Genomic DNA, 20,156 nt, shown 5'->3' with positions numbered 1-20,156 from the left:
GGCAGCATGTACACGCTTCGCTTTTTACATAACTCTTGCACCTTCGACATCAAAGGGATTACATCATTCTTGTGACATGAAAGGGGAGAGACATGTAGTAATACTAAACATGGGAAAGATAAAAAAGAAAATGACTATGATCTCTCATCACCATAAGAGTCATTGTATCTTTAAAATCTGATTTTGCTTGTAGGAAATATGTAGAATGGTAGCAATAAAGAATTGGCTCACAGGAAATAACTGTTCAGAATTTTTTGTCTAGTTTATTAGAATATAATTTTTTTTTTTTTTTTTTTTTTGTGGACTGCTTTTAGCCATTAGACCAATATTGACATTGTTGACATTATGGTACACTTGTGGATGTTCAGAAACAGATGATGATCATGGTTGGATCATGTCAAGATGGACTTCTCTATACTAAAGAAGAAAGAATTGATGCACATAGAGATAAAGACATTTTTCTCAGGTTTATGTACAGTGTTTATTTTCTTGGCATTTATTTGCTGTTAGTGTTCAATATAGCAGTGTGGGGGAAGTTACTTAAAATAGTTCACTACAGATTTTTTTCAAGTAATTTTCTAAAACCCTACTTAGTCTTCTTATACACCTGCAGGTACTAATAGATACAAACAGAGTAATATAAGAGAAGTAGTTCTTATGAGTGTAATTAAAGGTGAATGAATGAATACACATTCAAAATATTTGCACAAATTTAACAAATATGTGTACCAAGTAGTATGTAATTAAAGGTCCGTAACTGTAATCTAAACACAGGAGTCTACAATTCTTTTTTAATGCTAAAAAAGTAATTAAATTACAGTAACTATTTTCTTAAATAGCTAACTTTTGGCAGAAAACTACACCTTTTTCATAATTAAATTAAAATGAAAATAAGCTACATTTTCACTTATTTACTGTTCATTTACTGATCAGATCATTTTTCTTTACTTTTTTTATCAGTGTTTTTAACATCTCTCTTCTGCACTGTAAAAAGTGGTAACCTGCTATTGGTACCTTAAAGAGCTATTTCTGATTTGATTATTAGTAAATTAATATATTTAGGTTAATTCAGTGATGTTAAGTAATAGGGTTTGACTTAAATAAAACCAGATAATGTAGATGTTAACATTTTTAGGTTACCATTTTCCAGTGTGGAGTATGAGGGCTGTGTATGCCTATAGTCTTATTCACTGGGCTTTTCATTACCCTGTATCAGTTTCAGAGTTTCAGAGTACTATATATGGTTACATTTACCCACTATTTGGTTTTAAACAGGTGTGACAGCTGCAGTCTATAACTGAAATTATCTGATTTTCCGTTTTCAGGTTTCACTTTCACATGTTGTGAGGGGGAAAAAAATCTGTTAACCTAAGCTTGCTGGTATGCTGCAATTGTTACTTGGTGGTATATAATAATGTATTTAGGTTGATTGAACGCTATTATTTGACCTAAAACCATTTATTTATTAATTAATTAATTTATTTTTTATTTGTGTGTGTGTGTGTGTGTGTGTGTGTGTGTGTGTGTGTGTGTGTGTGTGTACAGAATATTACTATAATTTTCCCTATAATGTCATAGTGTGAAAATCATAATATAATCTTGTGTGTGGTGTGTAGTTTCATCTGGGGTTACCAGCTAACATGGACAGAGCAGTTTTTTATTTAAAGTCTTCAGATCCAGCCTCTGTCTTTGACCGGAGCTTATACCTATACTTGGATAGTTTTGTAGTCTAGATGGATGCTGTCAAAATTTGAATTCGAACCATTCAGAGATGTTTTGGGTTTTTACAGGTGAACTTGCATCTGGATTGAACCCATTTATTAAATAACTTTGAGTAAATTGTGATTCTTTAGTTTTATGTAAGTTTGTATCTTTGATTTTACTTTAATCACTGTCACTGTGGTTCCAGGCACTATTCAGAGCTATATAAAATGGCTTGATTCTCCTGTGTTGTTGAATGAACATGACAGTTTGACAGTTAAGCTGCTTTGACGCAACCTGTATTGTATAAAGCTCTATATAAATAAAGGTGAAACAATTTCTCTGAAACAGTTCCAATGGTTCTCTGTCCCAAATGCTGATATGGTCAGCCTAGCCTTTCCTCAAGATTGCCAAGTACTGTGAGCATGTGAGAGTAATCATAGAGAGGAAAGACAACCTCATGTGTCTTTCATTTGGAACAGCTCACTCAGGGCATGCTGTTCTCACATGGCTGTTTAGCCACTTTTGTGTATGTGTAATGAGTGTGGGTGAATGCTTCCATGAGTGTGCTTGTGCAAGTTTTTGTGTGTTTACATGTACCTGTGTTTGAATGTTGGCCTGTGTTTGTATAAATTTGTGTTGTATTTAGGTATGAAGTGAACAGCACTAAAAGGCAGGTTGGCACAGCATGTCTTTTTCCTGCATAATACCATTCATCCTCCTGTATATGGATCCTCTCCACTCGGCCCACTGGTGCGCAATCTGCCGTTCACTGATCCCTTTTTTACCATCTCTCTATCAGAGAAAGAAAACATATGTATTCATAGTGATGCCTTATTTATAATTTATGCATGAAGCTTTTGTCCAGTTTTAGAGAAAATTTAAAGCCAATGAACTACTGCAAAAAGTGGCAGCCTGCAAATATGACTTTAAAGGGTTAGTTATTAAATATACAATATATATAGAAAATTGTCTTTGATCTTTCAAGCTCTTTAATGGCACTCAGCGGGTGTTGCAATGCTTCAGTCCAAAAGAAGTAAAATATAAGGCGCCAATCCTCAAAGGGGTCATATGATGCGATTTCAATTTTTCCTTTCTCTTTGGAGTGTAACAAGCTCTTGGTGCATAATGAAGATCTGTAAAGTTGCAAAGACTAAAGTCTCAAATCCAAATAGATATTCTTTATAAAAGTTAAGGGTCAACCACGCCCTCCTAAAATGGCTAGTTCTAACACACCCCCACATGTCTACATCACTATGTGGGAAGATTTGCATAACGCTGCCCAAATGTTCACGTAAAGAAAGAAGGCATAATGTTTATTCTCTCTGTTGCCGCAGCTTCCATGTTGTGGAGTCGCTGTGTGTTTCGTTGAAGTGAAACTTTGTTTGGCCTTCCAAAAGAGGACAAGACTAGAAATCAGTGGTTAAGTTGTATTTCAACACTGTTCCACAACAGTTCAAACCAAATATTCAGATGTGTGCAGCACATTTTATGGAGGATGAGGACTGTTTCCTGAACCAGTAGCCTGCAGTGCATCTGTGGCACAAAGGCTATTTCTATAAAGTTGAGCAGTTCAAACTTTGCAAGGACAGTCTGGCGCTTCTGACTCACAGCCTGTAGGTACGTTTTTTATATTTAAATAATTTGCCAATGATGATTCAAATGTGAGTTTTGAGCAGTGTAGAGTAGGCTTGTTGTTTCTCGGATCACAAATGCAGACATGGTTTTAAGTTTACGCAGCACAATACACAACGCAACGCGTAAAAAGACAGTATAAGTCATTATAATCAGTAATTATGTCCCCACTGGATGCAACAAATGCCTCCCACTTGCTCCAAATGCCCTTTTAACACTATCTTTTATCTTAAAAGATCAAGGACAGGTTGATTCTTCAAGATATGATCCCTGCTGTGTTTCAGTGTGAGTTCCACCTGTTCCATCTTTCAGCTGGGAAGAGGCTTAATCTTGGACAGAACCGAGAGTATATACAGGAAAAAATAAAAATATTCAGTGAATTTGATTTAATTAAAATGAAGAAATCATTAACATTCAATTACAATCCATCTTCCATGAAAAAAACACACACAAAAAGCTTTTTAATATATATTTTAGATTAAAAAAAAAATAATGCTCACATCCAGTTACATCAGTGCATCCTGGCTAAAAAATGTTTTGAACAAAGTCCCAAAGCAAATGGATAAAGTAAAAATTTTACTATGTCAAACAGATTTCCTAACGTTAAATGTTTTAAAATTGTATTGCATTAGCTAATTTTATTACATGGCTCTGCGAATACTTGATTCTGATTGGTCAGTCATAACATTCTGAGGTATGTTATCCCTCGATAACAACCTGTAAAAGCTGATAACACAGGCTCATCTGGGTAACTGAAGTCAGCGCTATACGCTTGCTAGGAACAGTTTTCCTTGGTGGAAGCTTTGCATATGTTTAGGTAATAAGAAATTAAAACACAATTCAATATTATGTGTACAATTACAATTATGTCATCCTTGTATCGCAGACTCGCTCTCTCGTTTCATACAAATGCAGCTGCTGCCATTTTGCCACGATTGTTTTGTACACTGTAATGGATTATAAGATAACGAACATACTGGTAAGATTTTAAAACAGTTTTTTCTTAAATCAATATCTTTTATCGCCATAATTATTTATATGGTAAAATGTTGCGTAATAAGTGGGATGACCGCACCATATCCCTTAAATGTCCATAGTTTGAATTTGCCGTTTGCTAGAAACTGCTTTATTCACGGAAGCTTTTCATTTAAATATGTCAACTCAAATCAATATTTTGTGTCTAATTGTTACTTATGTGGCCGTGTAATAAGTGGGATAATGTACATCCAGCTGGTAGTTATCACAGATTTACCCATTTTGTATCACCATGAAGGGGGTTGCTCTGCGAAACAAACAGCTGGATGTAAATGATCCCTTACTTAATTAACTGAATTGAACAAGCATCACACCTATATTTAAAGTAAATTCAAGTAATTTCAAGTTGTTTACATTTTAGCACAAGAACAGTAGTTCACAGTTCAGGTTAACATTTATTTACATTCGTAATAATGGGGTGATTCTAACTGACTCCATGTAACTGGTGTGCCATTGTTTTTTGGAGCTGCTTGTAATTACACAATTCTTGTTATTAGTATTTTAACTAATTATAGTAATGTGTGTAACATGAACCACTGTAAAATAAAGTATTACCGAACAGTGCATTTCTTTTTCACCCTCAGTATGTTTTGATAGTGGAACATTATCTTAAATCACCGGAAGGTTTCTGTTCCAAACGTAGCTGTGAGCACAAGTTAGAGTAGCTCAGGTATAGACAAGCTGTTATATATTTCTTGTAAATGTTGCTTGCCCATATAATTGTACATACACTGTAAAAGTGGTAACCTGCAATTGTTATTTTAAAGAGGTATTCCTCTATTTATATGATTTAACCATAGTCATTGCTGAGAGGAGGGACAACTTTAAAAGCTGTCCAATTAATTATGGCCATTTACTCACACTAAACACTGTCTGTCTCTCAGCAGGCTCTCACAGCGGTCAAATTTCACCTCCACCACACCGATCAATGACAAGTTTCTACTTACAAAAAACATTGCTTAACTATCAAAAGATATAGCCAAACTGATCTCTGATCAGCCACAAAAAAAGCTTAATTTAAACTGCATCCTATAATAAGGAATTAACTTTACATTTAAGTTGCATTAAGTTTATTTAATTGATTAGCACTTTTCACAGTACATAAGGTTTCAAAGCAGCTTTACAGAAAATGGATGTTTCAGTGTTGCAGGAAGTATTCTATAAGCAGTCAGAGATGAGTATGTCAAAGTAATGCCCATATGGCAGTAATATACAGCTATAAGAAGTCATACTTTCCACAGTATTTTACACTCTATAAAATAATGTACCAATAAAGCTACATTTTACATGTTAAATCAGGTAGAAATATCTATTTAGAGCACATTAATATTACTAAATTACAGCACAGAAAGTTAAAATTACTTAGCTAAATCATTCATTACCCTTCTAAAATAACGTGGACATCATCTAAAATTTCCGGTTGTAATTTTTATGGACATTCATGTGCTTGAAACTCGTAAATACAACCTTTTTTAACTACACTGCAAAAGTGGTAACCCGTAGTTGTTACTTTGAAGAGATATTTCTACATGATTTAACCTATATAAAGTAGTTTTAGTGGAATAGATTAATGTATTTAGGTTGATTGAGCAAGGGTAGATATATTTTATTTAAAGCCAGTTAATTTAGATGGATTTTGATGTTACCATTTTTTACACTTGAAATGTAATACCTGGAGGAATGAAAGGAGCTGGCAATATTTGTAACCTGGAGCTCAGTGTTATTCAGGCTATAAAATGATAGATAATTTCTCTGGTGCTTTAAATGAGCATCATTCAATCTAAAGCTCTTTAGTGCTGTGAGTGAATACAGGCGTACATTATATAGTCTTTGCACAGGGCCAATATGGGACATTTTGCCAGTGGCAGACATTAAAGAGAAAAGTATAATGAACCATAAGGGCATAGAGAGATGGCAGAGCTCCAACAGCTTGAACAGATTGGCTGCGTCTCTACCAAAACTGACATCATGTCAGTGTTTTTCTCGCTTGAGAGAGAATTCTTCTCAGAGTGCACAGAAAATTGGCATACAAATTAATATGCCACTCCTAAATAGCAGATATATGCACATGACCCTTTAAATATTCACCAGTCCTTAAATAAAATGTTTGGATTTTTGTTCTACTTTTTTTCACACAATGTGTTGTTAATTAATATGCTTAAATATTAAGATTCCTTTTAACTGAAAGATTTAAGTGCTATTTGAAGTGCATGTTGAATCTTGGAAAGCACTCTTTAATACAATTCAGTGCATTGATAGGACCGTGACTCTATCTGTGTGACTTTGTAGGTTAATGAATACAAATATAACCTTTTTATATATTTCACATTTAGCAGAAAAGGAGACGAAGTGAGAAGGGGTGACCCTGCTGAGGACTGTCCTACAGGGGAAATTATGTCATCAGAATTACTGTCCCTCATGTTGTTCCAATGATTTTGATTTTTGATGATTTTGTATGATTTTTTTTTCCATTGAACACACAAAAGTATAATTTGAAAAAATGTTGTCCATACTCCGCAAAAAGTGGTGACCTGCAATTGTTGCTAGAGATATTTCTAAATGATTTAACCCATATTAAGTAGATCGTTTCAAAGCGGCTTCTCAGTAATAAACAGAATCAATGATGCAAACATCATCAAATGAGACAAAATTCAAATTATGTTGTAAAGCAGCTCTACAGATGACAATAGAGTACAGTTTAATAGTCATTATTCAGCTCAGTATTGATTCAGTGCAATAACTGTGTAAATTTCATAAGCGAGTTCACGTCAGTGATGAAGCAGCTTATTTTCATATGACATGCAGTTGCTTCAAACAATGGTATTAACATCATTCAATTTAAATTGTGATAATCGTAATTAATAATCACAGTTACAATTTCAAGGGAATAATTGACAATTATATTTTTTGTCATAATCATGCAGCACTACTCTTCTGACTTTAATTATATGGACAAAAACAGTTAAAACATTGAATGTTTTGCAGATAAAAGAAAATCAGGTTTGGAATGAAAAAGATTTTTGAATGAACTATACCAATAAATGTAAAGATTAATAATAGACTAAAGCTTGCAAAACCAATATCTCTGTCCTTCAAGTAATCACAGTTCAGGTCAGGTTTACACACACACACACACACACACACACACACACTCTCTCTCTCTCTCTCTTTCTTTCCCCTGGGCTATAGTATATGAGTGGGAAGCATGTAGAAACCATGGCATTGCGGAGACAGTCAGACGTGGGTGCACTCAACTGGGTCGTGGGCAGAATGCTACCATGGCAACTACTTTTCACCAGCCCCTGGGCCAAAAAATCTGCGTTCATTCTTTCTTTCCTCTCTTCCATCTCTCTGTCTCTCTCGCTCTCTTTCATTTGAGAAAACCTTGCTGAACTCTGCAGCAGAGTATCTACTGTACAGTTGTGAAAAGAGGTTGTGTGTTGGGGGAAGTTACTTTTAAAGGGGATCTATTATGCAAAATTCACTTTTGCATGGTGTTTGGACATAAATGTGTGTTGGCAGTGTGTGTACACAACCACCCTATAATGATAAAAATCCACCCACTCCTTTTCTTTTAATCCCCATAGATCATAAGCAGTGTCTGCCAACTACCTTTTTTTTTTTTTTTATTTTTTTTATTCAACAATTGCACAGTTTACATGAGCGTTCATCTCCATTATAAAAATATCACATTGTGCAGTTTCCAACATTGCAAGTATTTTAACATAAACAAAAAACAATGTCTGCCAACTACCTGTTTTCTGACCTGGTGCTAATGTGACATCACATTAGCCACAGGCCCCACCCACAAATGTTGACAAACACTGCCGTTATAACATAGAACCGCCCCGAGCGAGTTCACAGTGAGTTGTAAACAGTCCACCATTGCTGCACTGACAAAAATGTCTCACAAGCGCTTTAGGTGTTCTATAGCTGGATGTATAAATCCACATAGCTCTCTCATTACTCCCAAAATCTGAGCTAGAGTTGTGACGTTCGCGAACGAACCGATTCTTTTGAACGGCTCATAAACATGAACGATGGGAGCCGAGTCGCGGCTGGAGGGGAGCCGTTCTTTCTGTCGTTCTTTATGCGTGTTTCACACAGATGCACACACATGAGTGCCTCCGCGAGACAGAACAGTTATAGGGGGAGGGGCGCACCCAGCGCAGGCCAACCCTTTATAGCGTTATGATATGAGTTATTAGTTGTGCACGCATCCTTCACGTGAGTACTCCAGTGAGTACTCCTGATGTCCTATTTGCAAAGTTTACAGTAGTAATAGTATGTAGTATGTAGACATTTCCATTTTATTTATTCTAATTTTATCTACTTTAAATATTTTTTGTTTTCTATCAAAATGTTCTTGTGTGATAACAATGTTCTTGTGTGGAAGTGTTTGTAGTAAAAGCTGTTTTGCACAGAAATTCATTGCAGCCGGCTTTGTTTTTGGATGTTTATTTGTGAGTAGGTATTGTATGAATAACATAAGTCAACGTAGCTTTACACACACACACACACACACACACACACACACACACACACACACACACACACACACACACACACTCTCACACACACACACACACACACACTTTGTACTAAAGGTAAATCCAAAATAGTGATGTCACTGTCTAAGCAGAGGGATTTGTGCAACCCTATGGAATATAGTCCACACATGACAAATGAGGTAATAATCAATATTTCAGAATAATTCAAACTCAGATATTGGTGTGTGATATCTGAGTTTTAATTATTTGACTACAAATCTCGCCTCATCATTCCTCCCAGTGATTATTTCCAGGATAAACTGAGATGCCCCCAAGCTGGCTTCTTAAAACTGACTAAATATTTAAAAAGAGCCGTTCTTTTGAAAGGAACGGATCGCGAAGATCCGGATCCTCTCAAAGAGCCATAAATCCCATCACTAATCTGAGCTGCTGAAGACATAAATTCAAAGAAAATGCTCCCTCAACTCTACCGAAATTCGTTTATGTCTGCGCGAATCATTTTACACTGGACTGCTTTGAGGGTCAGTATAAAGCAGGTTTTGCACAAAAGTTGCTCCTGAAGGATGGAGCAGTGACAACTGTTCGTGATCCAGCTACACCTCCAGAAGAAGTACCATGCGTTAGATTTCCAAATTGCCTTCTGAAAGAGTTTCTTGGCAGGCTAGGCTAATGTTGCTAAAGTTACCATTGTACAGTATGTCTGTTTTCACTGACGCTGCCTTCACGTGCTACCAGAATGATCGTGAAAAGGAATGTGGTAGTTAAAATTGCTTATGAAAGCAATGTGAAGTCAATCGCTGGAATTAGTCGAGCTCATAATCACTAGTGGGACTTGTAAAGTTTGTATGGCACCATGAGTTATTTTTATCACGCCGTGCTCCCTTCTGTGTAATTCATAAAGTGCATTTTTTTATGCACAGTACAATTTTTAAATTACTTTTAAACCGAGTTTGTTTTCTGTAAAGATAACAGGCTTGTACTAATAGTGGAGTGTTTATTTGCAAAGGCTAGCACTGGTTTTGCTGGAGCTTGCAAAAGAGTCTGCTGCAGAGCTTGAGCTCTTGAAGCTCTGCCCTCTTCTCCACGAGCACCAGCTTATTTGAATTTAAAGGGAAAGACAAAAATGGCGCATTTTGAGCTAAAACTTCACACACACACACTCTAGGGACATCAGAGACTTATTTTACATATTGTAAAAAGGGCCATAATAGGTCCCCTTTAAAAGTAATGCATTACAATATTCCGTCACTCTTTAAAAAATAACTAATTGCGTTACTTAGTTACTTATTATGAAAAGTAATGCGTTTTATCACTTTTTCATTCTATTTTTGGCAAAAGTAAAAGCCCTTTCACACCAAAAGGGAATGAATAATCCTCAGGCTGAAGGAAATGTAAATTCAAGTCTGTACAGTAGAGGGCGCAGCTCAAACAATCCTTTCAGCTGTGGTGCCATTCTGGATTGCATGAAGAATAGGATGCAGGAGAAGAGATTCAACACGCTTCAGCAATAAAAAAAAAATAAGCACAAATGCAATGTTTATCTTAAGTCTTTTTTGCTCAGTAGTATGATTAAATTGGATCCTCTAAGGTCAGCAGCACAGACACTGGTTAACAAAATTTGATTAGTACATAAAGGATATTGGATATTCAGGAATACTGAATCTGTTTTAATGCAAGTGAGATGAGTAAATGCATGTTGTCCTTTAGTCTAAATAGAACTACAGTATTGATCACGTCACAACTGCACTTACTCCTGATTTCTCTCAACATGGGGACAGAAGAGCTGTCAGTCAATAAATGGGGGAAAAATTAACTTCCGATATTTCCTTGTACATTTAAGTGTAATGAATTTCTTTACTAGTTACCCCCAACACTGGTTGTCCGGGAAGCTCTCACTCTGATTGCTTATCACTGCAGAACATCTCACAGAGGAGCAGCAACCATTCAGAAGACCTTTAGAAAGTGTACACCTACATAAACATGTTTTGCAGGGCAGAGGGCTTTTTGTTTTATTCTGAATCAACGTTTTTGAGCTTTATCTTTTATTGTAAATCAGATTTGCATCTTGGAAATTTCTGGAAAAAAGTGTGTAAAACTTTAATGGGTTATTTTCCCTATTGCAATATTTCATGGGTTTGATGCATTTGTGTGCTTAAAAAGAGCTAAGCTATTTTGTAATAATTTATTGATATATTATTGGATGATATAAACATCAAGGTTTGGCAAGGTTTACATTTAAAGCCTTTTATAGAGCCATTGTCAAATTTTTTTTTTTTTTACAGCTGTTGCTGCCTTCCAGCTACATATATCAATTCAAATAACAAATCCCAGGCATAGCAGCTGCATCTGGCAGTGGTCGCTGAGGTGGGGGTGGACAAAAGCAATTCCAAACCATTACCCATCTGGGTCTGTTAAACTCGTAAAACTCCTGCCTGCCTTTCCCTCTCTTTCTCTCTCTCTCTCCATCGAAATGCACTGATTCACCGACATTGCATAATCTGACCTGACTTACCAAATGCAGCAATGCCAAATGCTAAATGAACACTGGTGCTCACTTTTAGGTCATTTAGTGTTGGATGTCAAGCAAAGATGAAAGCTGACCTGATCTATGATCCTGAACCAGGAACGGTCAGCAGAGCTTCAGATCAATTGGCCTCTTTATTGGTCTTCTTGTTATAGTCCCAAGAGGCTGATGGCTCAGTGTTTTCAAGATTTCGAACTTGGTATTTGGCATTTTTATACTGTTGACAGCAATGTTTAATAGATGGAAGTCATATATTTAATTGGTATTGTGTCTGTGAAAAAAAAGTGATTTTTTATTGATCAAATCAATTTAAAGCTGTTATGTTCAGTTTGTCTAAAAGCAAACAACACCCTTTAGGAAAAAAAGTACAGTAAATAGTATTTTGGCTTGATAATGATAATATGCAGAACAGATGGAAAAAATTATCTAAATTAACTGGTTTTATTTAGGTCAAAAATATGATGTAATATCATAGAATCAACCTAAATAGATTAATTTATACCATAATCATTTATATGGCTTTATATACCACATTATACAGGATAAATCTTCTAGGAATATCTCTACAGTTTTTTGCTTATGTCTTTATTAATAGTAAGTACAGTAAACCTTGACTAACAAAATGTTTTCAGTTTTATCGTGTGAAATTGTGAAGTGAAAATTTGTATTTTTGATTAATATAAAATCTAAATGGAAGGTATGAACCAAACAATAAATATAATTTGAAAAATAAATTATTAATTTATACATTTGGCTATAACAAATAGAATGCCTTGTTTAATATGGAGCTTATTCCACAGAACATCCTAGAGCTTCCAGTTTAATAATGAAGAGACCTCAAATCCCCTTCTGTTACAGTGGACAGGTTGAAATAGGAAAAAAGAAAGAGAAAAAAAAAACATAATTTTATATATATACATTTATGACTTCTGTATGTAGTTGAAAAATGTATTTTGTCAGATGCTAAATAGCTGAGGGAGACAGTTGAGTGTAGAGACTGAGAGAGATGACCCGTGTAATCTTTGCATTCTAAATTCAACACTAATGAATAGCTCATTGATTTCCTTTATGGCTGAAAAGAGAGCTGCCCTGTTTTGCCTGTCTATAGTCTATTAAAGCTCTTAAACACTGTTGATAAATGGAGAACTGTTCAGGCACCATCACAGATGCCCATTGGAAGTCCTTAACAGGCACCGGGAAGCTTTGAGTGAAAGCACTTTTTAACCCAATGAATTATGAAATCAGAATGTACATTAACTTTTCATTTCTTTATTTGTACTCAGTTTTCTGCCAGGACCACTAAGATTTACTGTAACCTAGCGTGTATCTACAGTATCAGGCAGCATCTTAACACCTCTGGTTTAACCTCATTAGCTAATTAACATGAATGGGATAGATTTATTATGCAATACAGTCACACAGCTGCTTCTCTCAGAGCTTAATCTCCTCTTTCAGAGCTCCCTGACATTTCAGATTTTCAGTCCAACCTATTTCTGCAGGGCTTCCTGGTTTGGACTGTCAAAACAGAGCATTTACATTTGTACATTTGATGACAATGTACAAATCACTATAGAGTCAATTTTGTGTGTGTACACGCTCTGCAACCAGTAATAATAACCAGTAATAATGAATCTGTCTCTCTCTCTCTCTCTCTCTCTCTCTCTCTCTCTCTCTCTCTCTCTCTCTCTCTCTCTGTGTGTGTGTGTGTGTGTGTGTGTGTGTGTGTGTGTGTATATATTCAGATTTTAGTTTGGGGACCAGTTATGACTATTAACTAAACTATTAAAGGTGGGGTAAGCGATTTCTGGTAGCCAATCATGACATTTGAAATCACCAAAACGAACACGCCCCTACCCCAAAAGGGTCTTGCCCCTATTTTGATAGCTCTCCCCACACATATGTACGCAACCCAGGCATTGATTAGTTCTGTGCAAAAGCAAAAACAATTTTACACTGTGTCTACACCTGACGCAAGTGACGCGGCAAAATACTATAGAGCTCATTATAATCAGTGATGTTGTCTACACCATATATATATACACATATCTATGGTCTACACTGGATGCAGCGCGGCACGACACAAATCCCCGAAAAGAAACTGCTGCTGCGTTCTACTTATGACGTATTGACACAAATTTAAAATGATTTTCAGCGGTCACTTTGTCGTGTCCAGTGTACTCGACAGACTTTAGCTGTTGCGGCGCAGGCACGGTGTTACTCACCTATCGAGAAGAAACAAAGGAACCTCAGCGCCAGATCGCAGGCCTTCCGCTCCTTGAGTTCTCTCCAGCGCTGGAAAGTTGATATTTACACCGGTCCTACTTCTTGCCTTAAGCCTTCTTTTGTTCCGCAGATGTTTTTCTCTTTTGTTTTTTTATCCGTCACCTCTATCTTGAGATAATGTCCGTCCTGTGCACTAAATGCTCTCTCCTCCACATCACGAGTAGATACGGCCCTTACTGCTGATTGGCTACTAGTTTGTTTTGCTACTTGGCCTGAATCAGTTTTCTAAAGCATTTTTGAGTTTACCCCACCTTTAACTATGTATTTTCCCTAAAACTCCTAATTTGATGCTTTTTAATAGTTAGTAAAGTAGTTTAGATATAAGGGTAGGATTAAGGGATCTAAAATATGCTCATGCAGAATAAGGCGTTATAAGTACTAATAATCAGCCAATATGTTAGTAGTATGCATGCCAATAAGCAACTAGTTGATAGTGAGAATTGGTCGCTAATCTAAAGTGTTACTATACTTTACTATACTTTACTTTATATGTAGTATAAGATACCTACACTGGAAATTGAAACCACGTGCACACGCAAAACATTTCTCGTGTGCACATGATAGTTTCTCGTGAGCATACAATAGTCTTGTATTTTCTATTTTTGCAAAGGTCCCTTAGGGGCTCCGTACTAAGCAGAAAATGTCATGTGAAAAAGTGTCGCTTCACAGTGTCTTACTAACTCCCCAAGAGCAAATAGCAGCATCATGCTTTAGTCATTTCTCACATTATTTTATGAAGAACATTTCTAAAGCAGTAAGATATCCCAAAGATATTCATACGGGTACAATTATGAGGTGTTAAGGAGACCAATTGCACAAAGTTGCCATGGAAACACCAGTGGTACATGCAAGAGTGTGCAATTTTATGATGTACTTTTTTTGGATATTAACATGTGCATGAGAAGGATCACAACAACACCCTCTTTGTGTGTGTGTGTGTGTGTGTGTGTGTGTGTGTGTGTGTGTGTGTGTGTGTGTCTGTGTGTGTGTATGTGTTTGAAGCTATTTTTAACAAGCATTATATAAGCACTCTATGTCACAAGCAGCATGTATCTCCCCTCGCTCTATTGTCTCTATTCTTCAGGTTTGCCTGACATACGACTAACACTACTGGTTTAATTCAGTTCACTCATGGAAATTAGTTTGCATGAGCATTGAGAATAATAATAAATGTGGTTGGTTGAAGAATATTACATGTCCAAATCTCTGGTGATGCAACTAAACTTGCATGTGTAACAGCCCATTCTCCGGAAACAGTGCCATTTATACCTGAAAATGTCAGGTTTCTTTATTCTAGTATTGTAGATTCATTTTGAAAAGGTAATTGCTGTACTTTTAAGAAATAGTAATTCTCATTGTTAAACTATTCTTTTAAAGGGTAGAAATGTCACAACATAATACTATTAAACAAAGTGATGGACAAATGATACATTTTCAGAAAAAATAAATTACATTGAAAACATAATCAAAAGCTAAATTTAGGTGTAATTCAATATTTTTAATGGCACAGTATAATAGTATAATGGTGATTAATTCTATTCCATTATGTCATGTCATATTAGCGGAAATTACTATACTTTTATTTAATTTATCAAATAAATGTATTTTACATTACATAAACTGAAATCAATCTATAAAAAGTTTCAGCATCTTTTATTTTTTTACTAGATTGCAAAATCAGCAGTACATTATGTGAACACAAATAGGACACAAGTGGCACCCTTATAAGAATAAATCTGGGAAATATAACCTAAAATAAATGTTTCCCTATCTTAACCTGCCATGTTTCATTCCCAAGCTTAACTGCAGTAACCATATGTTCTTTTACGACCACTCCTGATCTAACCAGTCACGGTACACATTAAATGAAATTTCACATTGCTGTCAGATAACTGCTGTAATCATCCTCTTCATGTTGAGAAACCATTTTACCTTTTTAAATGGTCTATTATGAACTGAGCAGCAGCTGTTGTAGTAAGTGACAGTGCGGAACAGATGGTTTTGTATATTCAGAGAAATTCTGTTCACTGTAAAAATGAATTAGCATCGCTAATGTGAGTGTGTGACAGGAGGGTCAGAGGGCCCACTGATGTCAGAAATGACCCTGCTGGTGTGCTCTTCTATTAGCATGACTTTCCAAAGACCCCTATTCAGTCAAAATCACTATTAACTCTTAATCTATGTACAGTTTGGAAGCAGTAACAATAAAGCAAATCAAGGTGTGAAAATCTTTTTCTGTTTTCTTACATCAGTTATCTTTACTCGTACAAACATTCATCTTGTTTGGATTATATAAGAGGCCAATGTTGCTCTTAAATTGTGCAAAAAGCCTCAAACCAACAGCTGCAAACACATTTAGCCCTCAAACTTTAGTACACTTGCAAAACAAGCACAAAAAAATGCTATTGCCATTGTTTTTTTTTTTTTTTTTTGTTTTTTGGGGTGGTGGGGGTATCTACCATGGTCATTTGGTACATTTAATCTGGTAAAAATCCATATATTAAAGTATTATACTTGTTCTATACAAATAAATAAATAATTTATTTATTATTAAAATAAAATACCATCTGTACCATCACTGTGTAGTTACATCAAAATCTAGTTCATCAGACAGACATTCAACACTCTTTTTCTGTGTACCATAGATGTCTTATAAGATCATAAGTTGTAGTCAATCTAATATGAATTATTCATGCATGTGGGGGAGTTGGTGTTGTTTAATGTCTCTGAAAGAAGATAAATAGGCAGAGAACAAAATGACTGCACGCAGACTATTCCTCATTCTTTATAGAAGGCATGTATAAAGTATATATTAGGATTGACATGTTCACATTTTAAAAGGGAAGTGCTTAAGTGAGAACAGAAATATGTTTTCCCAAGTATTTCCAAATTATTCTAAATGTTGAATTTTGCATTTTATAAAGGAGGACATTTTTTCTATTTTTCTGAAAGTGGCACTGCAAATACAAGTCCTAGTACCCTTACACAAATGTACATATATTACATATGAAATATATTGTCATATGAAGTAAAACATATATGAACCCTATTAGAAATTGGAACAATTTCATATAGTAGCGTATATATTTCCAGCCCATACAAATATGTGTATGTATGTGTAATACATTTTTGGATATATGTCATGTGCATGTACACCCATCCATGTTGATATTATATAAGTAAATATAAAAGATAGACATAGCTAGGATATGCGGAGCCCCGGTGCAGGTTATTGTTGTGGGCCCTGGTTGATCATGTTCCATTGATTTCTGTACAGTACTCCGTAACTCCAATCTCTTCACAGCATTTCTCCTTTGACTTAGATAACTGTTTGTGAAATAACTCTCTCCTATGATATGAGCTATGTGTCATGTTTCAAATGTAACTGCTTTCACAAGGTTAACGGGCCTTGGGAGAGTCTAAGGGAGTCATAGAAAAGAATTTCAATTTGAAAGTCTTTGTTCATCAAAATTATAGATTTTTCTTTTATGCCAAAAATCATTAGGATATTAAGTTAAAGATCATGTTCCATGAAGATATTTTGTAAATTTCTACTGTAAATATATAAAAACTTAATTTTTGATTAGTAATATGCATTGTTAAGAATTAATTTGGGCAAATTCAAAGGCGATTTTCTCAGTATTTAGATTTTTTTGCACCCTCAGATTCCAGATATTCAAATAGTTGTATCTCGACCAAATTATTTACGATCCTAATAAACCATACTGTACCTTAATGGAAAGCTTATTTATTCAGCTTTCAGATGATCTATAAATCTCAACAAATTGAGACTTATTTGGTTAAATTGACTGGTTTTGTGTTCCAGGGTCACATATGAATAGGCATGATAAGAAGAGCATTTGAACTGTATGTATGTCCATTAAACTTTGAGCCAACCTTGTGTGTATCAGTTCTTCACATGATCATGCAATCTTTGGTGAGGGAAAGTGAGAACTGCTGCGCATTGAAGGACAGATTTATCTATTTAATCCAACAGACATGTAATGAAAAAAAAAAAAATATATATATATATATTTATATATATATATATATATATATATATATATGTGTGTGTGTGTGTGTGTGTGTGTGTGTGTGTGTGTGATCAAAGAATTAAAAAATCAAAGTAAGAGAAACTAGCAGTTACTATAGTGAATTACGACAAAACATGTAATCTTACTTTCTCCCCCTACAGGCTGCCTCGAGTGTTGCATCAAGTGTCTGGGTGGCGTCCCCTACGCCTCTTTGGTGGCCACCATCTTGTGCTTTTCGGGTGTGGCTCTGTTCTGCGGCTGTGGCCATGTGGCACTTACAGGCACTGTGACCATGGTGGAAAACCACTTTTCTCGCATCACCTCTGACCACGCTACTCTCACTGATGTGTAAGTGTGTTTGTATAAACAGCCATTAAAATACACCAAATACCATAAATAATAACTTTCCAGTGATAGTTGTTCTTTATTTAGATTACTACTGTGAGTTACGATGATTATTAGAGGCATACTTTTGGAGATGAAAGGGAAAAAAGTTAATTTTGAGTTAATCGTTTTCTGTCCACGACATGTACGAGGGATAAGTATGTGGTGAGTAATGACCTCTAGAAGGCCAGCAAATAAGTGGCAGTACTTTCTGTTCCATCATTTCATCTGGAGCTTTACTAGGAAATTACCTTTTATTTCCTGTGTACATTTTACTGTCAGTGGCCCTGTGCCATATACACATTACCACTGTAAAAATCTGCCAGGAGTACATCTGTATCCCCACATAAAATTAAAATTAATCACTACCACCATTGTTTACTGAGCATGAACTCTGGTAAATTTGTTTTGAAATAAACTATGACTTTACTTTGGTATCATTTCATCTAAACTTGGACCTGTCATGCATGTGAATTTGAAAGGATCAAGAGCCAGAAGAATCAGAAAATCAAAAATGTTATTATCTCTGTTTCTCTATAGAAGTATTGGATAATGTTAAGAGATTTATGCCTATCTCTCACATCAATATGTTCACTATAGCTAAACGTTTTGTTATACAGGGTTCAGATTTTGCAGTACATCATCTATGGAATTGCCTGTTTCTTCTTCTTGTACGGCATCATCCTGTTGGCCGAGGGCTTCTACACAACCAGTGCTGTCAAAGAGATGCACAGCGAGTTCAAGACCACTGTGTGTGGACGCTGCATCAGTGCCATGGTGAGGCCAGGGCGCACAGACAAGCATGGACATACAAATACACCAGGCTATTTAAAAAAATATATATAATAATTTCTCTACCTAGGTTTCTGCAACTCCAAAAACGTACCAACACATACATTTCAGTTCAAGTTTCCAGCTAAAATGACACTAGAGGCATTAATACACAGACAACTTTTATTCCTTTTCACACAAAATATGATTAAAGTATGATGGTAGGTTACTGATTTATAAACGCTTGTTTTCACACAGTTCCTTGCACAGTACTGCTATTATGACTTCAGACATTTTTACCATAACGCACGATTTGTAAAAACACATTTTGATGTTTGCATCACTTGTATGACTTTGTACTTGTGATTTATAGAGCTCAATTATGAATCCTGCTCAAAGACTTGTAGAAGTAAGCTAAAATGACATCATTGCTTCAGCAAATGTGTTTTTATCTCACGTTTGCAGTTATATTTACGGTAGGGTTTAGTGTAGATGGTACATTATTTTCAAATGTGATTGAACATAAGCTCTTTAGGGCCACTCACTTTGCGAACTGTTGCGAATGAAACTTGTAAAATGCATTTGCAGAAATATCACCCCAAGTGCGTTTGACATACTCTTACACATAATTATATAAACATTTATGCTCTGCAAATGCATTTCCTCCCAACCATAAACATGGCACTTGGCACATTCACACACACATACGCCCACTACACATACATAGGCCAACCCCAACCCTTGAGGACAGATCTGGCACGATCAGTGCTGTGTGCCTCATTGCTTTAATAGCTGCAGCTGTCCAGTAGCATCCATCTTTTAAGCCTTTAGGCCATATATGCATGTGTCATGTGTTATTCTGGAAAAACATATGTTCACAAGAGTGACTGTGATAATCAAGTGGCAACACATCTAAGGTGATCTGGCGGTAAATAGGTCATGATTCTGGGTCACATTCATACTGTATGCACTGCAGGATTTAAAAACTACGGGATTATTCTAGTCATCATGAAATTAGAGATATGGATATTGAATGGATATGTGAGAATGAGGAGCTAACTGCCACAACCTTCTGTCTCTCTCTCTTTTTTTTTAAAGTTCGTGTTCCTCACCTACATTCTGGGATTGGGATGGCTGGGCATTTTTGGCTTTTCTGCGGTGCCCGTTTTCCTGTTTTATAACATGTGGACCACATGTGGAGCCATGAAGTCCCCTATTGCCAATCTCACCTCTGTGGACAACATCTGTGTTGATGTGCGGCAGTATGGTAAAAATTTT

The 20,156-nt window shown here is 35.8% G+C and overlaps 1 protein-coding gene across 3 annotated transcripts in view; it reads left to right on the top strand.

Annotated features, from left to right (window-relative positions):
- LOC109093936 (neuronal membrane glycoprotein M6-b-like) overlaps positions 1–20,156 on the top strand; it is a 45,804-nt gene that overhangs the window by 19,621 nt on the left and 6,027 nt on the right. For all 3 annotated transcript variants that reach the window (XM_019107606.2, XM_019107600.2, XM_019107613.2), the window contains exons 2-4: positions 17,885–18,071; positions 18,728–18,884; positions 19,977–20,145. In XM_019107606.2, the coding sequence (XP_018963151.1) occupies positions 17,885–18,071; positions 18,728–18,884; positions 19,977–20,145 (513 nt within the window). The remainder of the gene's footprint in view (positions 1–17,884; positions 18,072–18,727; positions 18,885–19,976; positions 20,146–20,156) is intronic.

The sequence above is a fragment of the Cyprinus carpio genome, chromosome A1 (genome assembly GCF_018340385.1).
Source record: "Cyprinus carpio isolate SPL01 chromosome A1, ASM1834038v1, whole genome shotgun sequence".
NCBI classification, from domain to species: domain Eukaryota; kingdom Metazoa; phylum Chordata; class Actinopteri; order Cypriniformes; family Cyprinidae; genus Cyprinus; species Cyprinus carpio.
The sequence above is the reverse complement of the archived record's forward strand: the minus strand, read 5'-3'. Positions and strand labels throughout refer to the sequence as shown.